The sequence below is a fragment of the Chlorella variabilis genome (genome assembly GCF_000147415.1).
Source record: "Chlorella variabilis unplaced genomic scaffold CHLNCscaffold_28, whole genome shotgun sequence".
Classification (NCBI taxonomy): Eukaryota; Viridiplantae; Chlorophyta; class Trebouxiophyceae; order Chlorellales; family Chlorellaceae; genus Chlorella; species Chlorella variabilis.
The window spans coordinates 290,802-299,297 of record NW_005435060.1 but is presented as its reverse complement, the minus strand read 5'-3'; the positions used below and the strand labels follow the sequence as shown (position 1 = coordinate 299,297).

General features: G+C 69.0%; 4 protein-coding genes across 4 annotated transcripts in view; 2 read left to right on the top strand and 2 right to left on the bottom strand.

Moving 5' to 3' along the window:
* Positions 1–1,502, top strand: part of CHLNCDRAFT_59189 (hypothetical protein) — a gene marked incomplete at its 3' end in the record, with an annotated part of 3,571 nt that extends 2,069 nt beyond the window's left edge. Inside the window, exons 3-4 of the mRNA XM_005843667.1 lie at positions 15–136; positions 376–1,502. Coding sequence (XP_005843729.1) covers positions 15–136; positions 376–1,502 — 1,249 coding nt within the window. The remainder of the gene's footprint in view (positions 1–14; positions 137–375) is intronic.
* A 1,420-nt stretch (positions 1,503–2,922) lies between these two features.
* CHLNCDRAFT_140047 (hypothetical protein) lies at positions 2,923–4,583 on the bottom strand (the record flags this gene model as incomplete). The annotated part of the gene is made up of 4 exons (XM_005843606.1): positions 2,923–3,026; positions 3,286–3,436; positions 3,648–3,888; positions 4,063–4,583. The coding sequence occupies 4 exons, from the start codon at positions 4,581–4,583 to the stop codon at positions 2,923–2,925; spliced, it is 1,017 nt and encodes a 338-aa protein (XP_005843668.1).
* Positions 4,584–5,721: 1,138 nt separating this feature from the next.
* Positions 5,722–6,983, top strand: CHLNCDRAFT_55018 (hypothetical protein; the record flags this gene model as incomplete). The annotated part of the gene is made up of 2 exons (XM_005843666.1): positions 5,722–6,405; positions 6,726–6,983. 2 exons carry the CDS (start codon positions 5,722–5,724, stop codon positions 6,981–6,983), a joined length of 942 nt encoding a protein of 313 aa, XP_005843728.1.
* A 409-nt stretch (positions 6,984–7,392) lies between these two features.
* The window catches only part of CHLNCDRAFT_49216 (hypothetical protein), a gene marked incomplete at both ends in the record, with an annotated part of 3,455 nt that continues 2,351 nt past the window's right edge, over positions 7,393–8,496 (bottom strand). The window contains 3 exons of the mRNA XM_005843605.1: positions 7,393–7,549; positions 7,798–7,902; positions 8,321–8,427. Coding sequence (XP_005843667.1) covers positions 7,393–7,549; positions 7,798–7,902; positions 8,321–8,427 — 369 coding nt within the window. The remainder of the gene's footprint in view (positions 7,550–7,797; positions 7,903–8,320; positions 8,428–8,496) is intronic.

The window sequence follows — 8,496 nt, the reverse complement described above, 5'->3', positions numbered from 1 at the left end:
CTCTCGCCCCGCAGGTGGCTGGGCACCTTTGACACGGCGGAGGAGGCGGCGGTGGTGTACGACCTTCGCAAGCGCCAGATCAAGGGCGGCGCCGCCAAGTGCAACTTCCCGCCGCTGGGCATGACGGGCCCGCTGGGTGCGCTGTGCTGCGCTGTGCTGCGCTGTGCTGCAATCTGCTGCGCTGTCCGCTCCCTGCTGCACCCTGCTGCGCCGTGCTGTGCCGCGCTGTGCTGTGCCGCGCCGCGCCGCGCTGCGGAGCTCCTTCCTTCCGCGCGCGGCCTCCTCCCCACCCGGCCCTCCACCCCGCTCCCAGGCGTCGCCTCACCTGCCTCCCCCGCCCTGCATGGCCCTGCCGCCCTCCCCGCCCCCCTGCAGTAATGCGGGAGATCTGCCCCAAAGGCATGGGGGGAGCAGACCGCATGCCCGTATACCTGCCAGAGGACTGGCCTGAGCAGCTGATGAAGCTGCAGCCGGGCCTGGTGCTGACCACCAGCGGAGGCGGCGGCGGCGGCGGCGGCACCCCCACCGCGGCGGCCGTGGCCGTGCCTGCGACCGCGGCCGCGGTTGTCAATGGCGGCAGCGGCGGCGGCGGCAGCGGCAGCAGCGAGAGCCTGGGCGGCGGCGGCGCGGCGCCTGCGGCCGCCGTCCCTGGCTCGCCTGCGCCGCCGCTGGCGCGCGGCACCGCCGGGGCGCTGTTTGTGGCAGCAGAGGCGGCGGCGGCAGCCTCCGGCTGGCCCGGGGCTCAGGGCGCCAGCAGCAGCAGCCTGCCTGGCAGCGCAGCCGGGCCGCTTCTGCCGAGCAGCGAGGCGGCGCCAGCTGCCAACGGCTGCCTGCCAGTGGCCCGCAGCCCACGCGTGCGGCCGTCGCGGCAGCCGCAGCCGCAGCAGGCGGCGCAGCCCGCGGTGCCCCTGCCCGGCCTGGTGCCCGCCCCAGCGCTCATCATCGCCCCGCTGCAGCTGCCGGTGCTGCCGGCGCCCGTGCTGCCTCCCATCCTGACTGTGCAGCCCATCGGGCGCCCCGGCAGCGCAGCAGCAGGCGCCCTGCCCGCCGGCAGCACGCCGCGGGCTGCCACCACCCCGCTCTCCCTCGCGGCGCTGGCTGCGGGCCGGCCCGGCGACAGCACGCCGCCTGCTGCAGCCGTGCTGCCGGTAGGCATGCCAGCCTTGCTGGCACTCCACGAATCGGAGCGGCAGGCGGCAGCTGGGGGCACGCCCACCGACGCTGCGGCCCTCAGCCCGCACGCCGCCCTGGTGGGTGCGATGGCGGCGGCCGCGTTTGCCGGGCAGAAGCTGGGAGGGCCGCTGTCGCCGCTGCCGCCGCCGGCAGAGCGGCAGGAGGGTGTGGGGTCGCCGGTGGCGGTGGCCTCCCAGCTGCCCGGACGCAGCAGCAGCGGGGCCAGCGAGGATGCCTTACACCCCAGCAGCCCCGAGCCGCCCGCGGCGCGGCAGGACGGCCACGCCGGTGCCACCAGTGCGGCCGTCGCGGCGGCGTTCGGAGTGTGAGGGTCAGGCAGGGCTGCGCCAGGGACGGCGGCAGGAGGGCTTGGCGTGGAGGAGGCACGAGGAGGGCCTTGATCATGGCACAGGAGCCAATCGCCCCTTGAATTTTCGTTTTCTTTAAAGATTAGGAAAGCATCAGCCCCACTCATACCCCACTCATACCCCTCAACAGAATCTCTTGCACGTCGTCGTGCACACCGCCAGCTGCCCGGAAGCCAGGCGCTGCCCCATCTTGCTGCCAACAGATGCCCAACCACCTGCCCCTTTCCAGTACCAACCCATATGCCAGCGCATGCCATTTTCCACCTGCCTCCATTTCTTGCTCCTCCCCGCTTCAGCGCTGCTGGCGCCTGCCGCTGCTCCGCTGGCTGGTCCCTGCTGGCTGGTACCCGGCCCAGCGCTTTCCCGCCCGCTTCCCCGCCCTCTGCTAGCCTTGTCCAAGCCCATGCTCCCCCACCCCCGGGAGCCCAGTTTTGGTTGTGAGATTATTCTTGCTTGACAAGCGCTGCGCTCATTGGTACGCCCCCTGTTGCTGTCGTCGCTTCAACGCCGCCGCCGCCGGCCTCCATCGCCGCTGGCTGTCTCCCTGTTAGCTCGTCTCGTCTCAGTCCTTTTCTCATGACCCAGTCGCTGTCCACCCGCCCCTTGAGCACTGACTTTGCCGTTCTGTCCTCGTGTCTTGTTGCGTAGTGTTGCTACACCTGTCTCCCCTGAAATGTGACGCTGCATGGATGTCGGCACAGGTAGAGGAGGGCAGCAGTGTGGGCAATGCAGCAGATCAGGGCTGGCACTGCAGCAGGGCAGGGCAGGGCAGCGGGAGCTGCTGGGCCTGCTGGGCCGGGGCGCCGGCGCCAAGCCGCGCGAGCGCCGCGCCAGGTCCCTCACGTGACTAAGAGGGCAGCCACGACATGCACTGCCGCACGCCGGCATCTCCCGCTGGGCCGAGGAAGGGGCTGCCGCTGTTACATGCAAAAGGGGAGTGGTGGTGGTGAATTGCTGAAAACAGGGAGCAAGGCGTGTTTTCTGTGCGGGATGTTGGAAGCCTAATGTGGGCCGAGGGCATGTGTCAATGAACACGAAGAATAATGCAGAACTTCTAGAAATGGTGCAGAAATGGGGGGAATTAATCGGGTCGCGCATGGGCAGACAGGATTGTTTTGTGGCCGTTCAAAGCTTGAGGACAGGCGTAACGTTTGATGGTGGTGTTCTGACTGTCAGATTTGCACTGCTGGCACATTCCTGTGTCCCATTCTGTCAGGTGAATTTGTTGAGCGCCGCTCAGAGAACTCAGGGGCCGCTGGCGGGTCGTGCTGAGGGCTGCGAGGCGGTGGCGTGGCTGGGGGGTGATGCGCCTGGCCGGCCGCCTGCGCTGCAGCATCGCTGCAGCTTCCACCGCTCCCGCGCTGCTTCAGCTGCGCGCTGCTCACCCGAGGGCAGGGTCGGGTGGGAACAGGTATGCCTGCACTCCAGCCCGCACACACCCCAGCAAGACGTCCTGGCCGCCCGCATTTGGGTGCAGGCCGTCGCCTGGTGGGGCGGGCAGGCAGGGAGGGAGGGGCGGGGGTGAGGTCGTGTGGTGGTGGCGGCAGTGGGACTGCGTGGGTGGACGCGTGCGCAAGTGCGCACGGCGCGCCGCAATCGTGGGCAGGCCAGGGCGCTGGCCGGCGGCAGATCTGAGATCCAGCGCGGCGTTGCGCAGCGCGGAATGCAGTGCCCAGCGGTCTCGAGTTTGCTGCATGCAGGCACGGCCTAGCACACCCGCTCTGCCGCTCACTACACAACTCACTAAACAAAGACTCGTCTCTTGGATCCAGGCCCAGCCCGCACTCCAGAAAGGGCACGCCCTGCCGCTCCGCCACAGCTGCATAGTCTGCGTTGGCGGCATCCACCCGCTCGCCGTCCACCCTGTCCGTGGGCAGCAGGGCCAGCACCACCAGCTGCGCAGGGGAGGCGGCGCAGCAGCACGGCAGCCTGGGTGTCGGCAGCGGCCCAGCGCTGTGCTCAATCAATTGCAGCACCAAGGCGGGACTGAGCAGTCCCCGCTGAGTTCACCAGCCTTGCTGCAAGCGCTGCGCTCGCCGCCACCTGCAGCCGTCCTCTCCCTCTCCCGCCGCCCCTGCCGCCGCCCTCTCCCTCTCCTCCCCCCACCTGGGTGTATGGCCACGCGGCCCGCAGCCACCGCACCAGCCACTCAAGCGGCACAGCCGGGTCGGACACATCCTTGTACAGATTGTTTATGCCGATGAGCAGCGCGGCGACGCGGGGCGGCGGCTCGGGCCGCTCGCCGCCCACTGCCAGCCGCCAGGCAAGCATCTCCACGGTGCTGCCGCTGACGCCCAGGGGCAGCGCCGCCAGGTCGCCAAAGTGGCTCTGCCAGGTGTCGTCCTGCCTGTACAAGGAAGAAAGAACAAGAGGGGGCAGGCATGCCTGGGCAGAAGCCGGTGAGGCGCAGCAACGGCGGCGTGGGGACGCCTGGCGAGCAGCCGGCAGCGGCCGGCGGGCGCTCCATGGCAGCCCCTCTCCTGCCGACCCGACCGGCGGCCGATCCGGCAGCCTGCCTCACCTGCGGTTGAAGGCCGTGATGGAGTCGCCCAGCAGCACAAAGTCCAGGCGGCTGGGTGGTCCCTCATTCAGCTCTGCTACCTTGGCTTGGTTGGCCTCAAGGTCCTCCTGCCACCGCTCCCGAAGCTCCCCCAGCTGCACCCAGTCCGGCAGTGGCTCATCCAGGATGGAAGGGCCGGCGCCGCTGGCTGCCACGCCGCTGGCCGCGCTGCCGGCGGTGGTGGCGTTGGCGGCGGACTGCGGGACGCTGGCGGGGCGCGGAGGCCGCCGCACCGCTCGGGTCAGCGCGGCGGGTCCCTCGGCCGTCCATGGCTCGGCGCCTGCCTCCTCCTCCACCGCAGGCGCCTGGGCCTGCTCCGTTGCAGCGCGCCTGGTGAGCAGACGGCGGCGGTCCCTGGGGCCGGCGATGCCGCGAGTGCTGCCGTGCGGCGCAGCGCCCTCCAGGGCGCTCCCTGTGGCCGCACCTGGCTGCGGGAATCCCTCCACACACGCCCTGCGACGGGGGTGCAGCAGGAAAGGCATGCCAGGTGGGGAGCCTGCCTGAACAGCTGTGCAATGACAGAAGGCGTTGGGGCGGGCAGCCCGGCGCCGCCAAGCGGCCCCCGCCGGTGTGACCCCCGCCCCCCCCGCCGGTGTGCGACCCCCTCTGGCAGCGGCTCCTGACATGCTCCCCGTGTCCTCCCGACTCCGATGGTCCCCTGCAAGTCGATCAGCGGCTAGCCGCTGAGACCCACCCGCCATGTGCAATGTTGATGATCGCAATGGCGACCAGCAGCGCACTTGCACAGCGCAAATTCGGTGGATCACTTCTTGCAGCCATGTGCGCAGCGCAGAGGCGAAAGGAGATGGAACGCGGCGCGTCGTAGTCTCACAGGAGAGGCCCTGCGGCCCAAATTGGGCAGTGAATTAATTGTGCATCTATCTAGGTATTCGTAGAATCCGACGAATGGGGGCATGGAGTGATGAGGCTGCTTCCCGCCATGCCAGCTGGATCCCCTGCTCCTGCGCCCTGCACACAGTGCCACTGCTTCCCCTTCCCCTCCCGCGTGCTATGCCGCCACCTGACCAACCCCGCGATGATATAGTTGATGCTAACAAAGCTCCGCCACTGCACAAGCACATGAGCCGCCTGGGCACAAACTCGATTCAGCAGGCGCCCTCGGCCGCTGCTCCCGCCCGGCGGCAGTCGCCCTTGTGCTTTGAAGCGTGCATGCAGCAGAAATATGCACGTGCATCGCCAGCAGATTCTTTGAAGGGCGGCCCGTCGCTCAATGGCCCCCTGCCCTCGTTGAACAGGAGGGTGTTTGGCGGCAGCGGCATGTGCAGGCATGTGGCTCACGGCACCCAAAACTTTGGCCCCCCATATACGGTTGCGGCCACCGCAATCCACCAAACAAGCATTAAATGCCTGATATGGAGAAGACGGGTACATGTCAGCTACTTGAAAAGTTGGAGCAACGCGCCTGAATGCGAGATCCTCAGACCTCGCACTTCTTTGCTCATTCCCACCCTTGGGGCCCGGCAGCAGCTCTGGGAGTGCTACAAGTGCCCCGAGGCGAGGCGAGACGAGGAAAGCCAAACCCGGCTGCCCAAGTTGCCTTGCGTGCACCACCCGACCGCCCCACCACATCTGCCAGTCAGGGGGGCAATCATGCAATCGATGAGACGGCGCTCAGCCGCCCTGGTTGTCGTGGCAGCGGTGCACCTGCTGGCGGCAGTGGCGGCGGTGGCGGTGGCAGACCCTCCCACCCCGCCCGCCAGCCCCGCCCAGGCCTCTCTGGCAGCGCCAGACAGCAGCAGCAGCTCTGGCGCCTTCAGCCCGCTGCAGGCACCCGCGCCGGCGCCGCTGCTCTTGGTCTCTACCCCGGCCCCGGTCCCGGCCCCGGCGCAGCAGCCCGCCGCTGCGGTGCCCCGGCTGGTGCTGGAGCCGCTGGACGGGCCGCCGCCCTGGGCCTCCCAGCCTCCCCAGGATTACGACGAGTGCGGCGGGCAGCGCAGGCAGCAGCGGGCGGCGGCAGAGGCGGTGGCGGAAGCAGACGCGGAAGGAGTGACCCTCGACCTGGTGCTCTATGGTGACAGTATTACCCGCCTGTTTGTGCGGGACGGCACCTTTGAGGCCCGGTTTGGCGACTGGCGGGCCCTGGCCCTGGGCATGTGTGGGTCCAGCGTGGCGCAGCTGGCGTGGCGCATCCTGGAAGGCGGCGAGCGGCCCGCGGCGGCGCCCCGCGCCGCCGCACTGCTCATCGGCGCCAACAACCTGCTGCCGCTCAAAGGCCTGGAGGCGCCCGCGGGGCAGCTGGAGTGGCTGGTGCGGTGGATGCGGGCCGCGTGGCCAGACACCCGGGTGGGTGCAGGAGAGGGCGGCGGCAGGGGCGTGACCTGGGAAGTGGGACGGGGGCACGCCCTGGGGGTTGCATCACTGGATCCCTCGCAGTGGCACTGACCGGGGGCGCCACAGCATGCAGCAGCGCTTGGGCTGCGCACGGGACGTGTGCGCGCGCCCGACAGCGGCCCGTGCGCCGCCGCCGGTGGCCGCCAGCCTCCCGCCAGCGACCGCGACTGCCCCGTGCTGGCCCCACCTATAGTTTTTCTTGGTTGCTCGAAATTTAATGCGCCGATGCTGATCCCAACACCCTGCACCCACTCTCCCCTCCCTGGCTGCAGGTGCTTGTGCTGGGCCTGCTGCCCATCGACTGGCCCGACGTGGACCCTCAGGCGGTCCGGGACACCAATCTGCAGTACGCTGAGCTGGCGGCACGCCAGGGCGCCGCGTACCTCGACTGCGGCCAGGGCCTGGACCCGACCTCCGAAGACCAGTTTGTGGACGGGCTGCACCCCACGGCTCAGGCGCAGGAGGCTGTGCTGGCGTGCCTGCGAGACGCGGTGGAGCCATACCTGGAGGGCGCCGGCGTTGCAGCATGAGTAGGGTGCCGGCGCCACCCCAGAAGGTGCCCGCTGGCACAGCCGTAGCTGCCCGCTTGTTGCATTCTTCCAGTACCTAGCAATAAATTCACCTACTTGGATTCAATCAGCTCCTGCCAACCAAATTGGTTGGCAAACTGGCCCATCGCCCGGTGATTTGTGATTCGTCATCCCCTTGCACAGCTCCCCTTGCACCCCGCAATTAACATCAGTTTACACCGTGAAACATATGGCTGAGCACCTCCATCAGGATCAGATAGCGAGTGTGGAGGGCCAGCAGGCCATCGTGGCTGCATGCAGCCAGCGCCTGTGCAAAAGGATGTGCAGGAGAGTGCGGCCCGCTGCCAGATACAGAGGAGTGGCGATAGCCTGAGGCGGCCGCCAACCAACAATCGGAGCTGGGGCTGCGTCACATGCGGAACACGCCAAAGCGGGTGCGTCCCTGCGGCCGGTTCATGGCCGCCGCCAGGCTGAGCCCCAGCACCGCCCGTGTGTCCTGCGGCGCAATCACGCCGTCGTCCCACAGCCGCGCCGAGGCAAAGCCGGGCTGGCCCTCGGCATCGTACCTGCGGGCATACAGGCATGCATGCCGGGCCAGGCACATGTGGGACTCCCCCCACATGGCCTCGCAGCCCAGGCGGCAACTGAAATTCACTTCGAAGGTACCGCCGCGTGCCGTCCAATGCCCGTTCCACACACACACACACACCATGCCGGCATGGGCACACGCGCATACGCAGCCAGGCGCCCCCATCTGCTTTCTGTTCGTGTTCTGCAAGCAGCAGCGTGCCTGTCCCGAATGGCGCGCTTGAACTCCTCCTGCTCCTCCGCCGCCCAGCGCCGCCCCTCCCGCGCCCGCTTCTCGCTCTCCACCAGGTGCAGCACGCTGGCCGCCTGCTCGCCGCCCATGACGCTGATGCTGCACGGCGGCACGGCGGGTCGGGAGGCTGGGTGGGTGGCGACTGTGTGTGCGTGCGTGAGTGTGAGTGTGTGTGGTGCAGGTGTGGTGAGCACGGCGCCTGGGCGGCCGGGCAGGCGGCGGCAACCAGAGGGAGGCACAGCCGCGGCGAGAAGGGCAGCACAGCAATCCGGCAGCGCCTCCGTCACGTCAGCACCGCCATGTCAGCACCCCACCCTCGCCGTGCTGTGGGCCGCATGCAAGGAAAGTAGGGAGAAAAGGCGCTTCCCGCCCTCAGGCTTCCTTGCCCACCACCGCCACCACCACCACCACCACCACCACCACACGCCGACCCCGCCTCGCCCCCTTCCCGCACCCACCACCCACTGACCCCGCCTCGCCCCTTCCACAGGGAGCCCCGCACCCGTGGCCGCCTCACCGAGCGTTAGGCCACATGTATAGAAAGTCAGGGGAGTAGGCGCGGCCGCACATGCCGTAGTTGCCCGCGCCAAAGCTGCCGCCGATGATGAGCGTCAGCTTGGGCACCTGGCCAGGCGGGGCCCACGCAGGGAGGGGGAGGGAGAAGGAGAGCATGAGAGAGGCGGAGGGCATGTG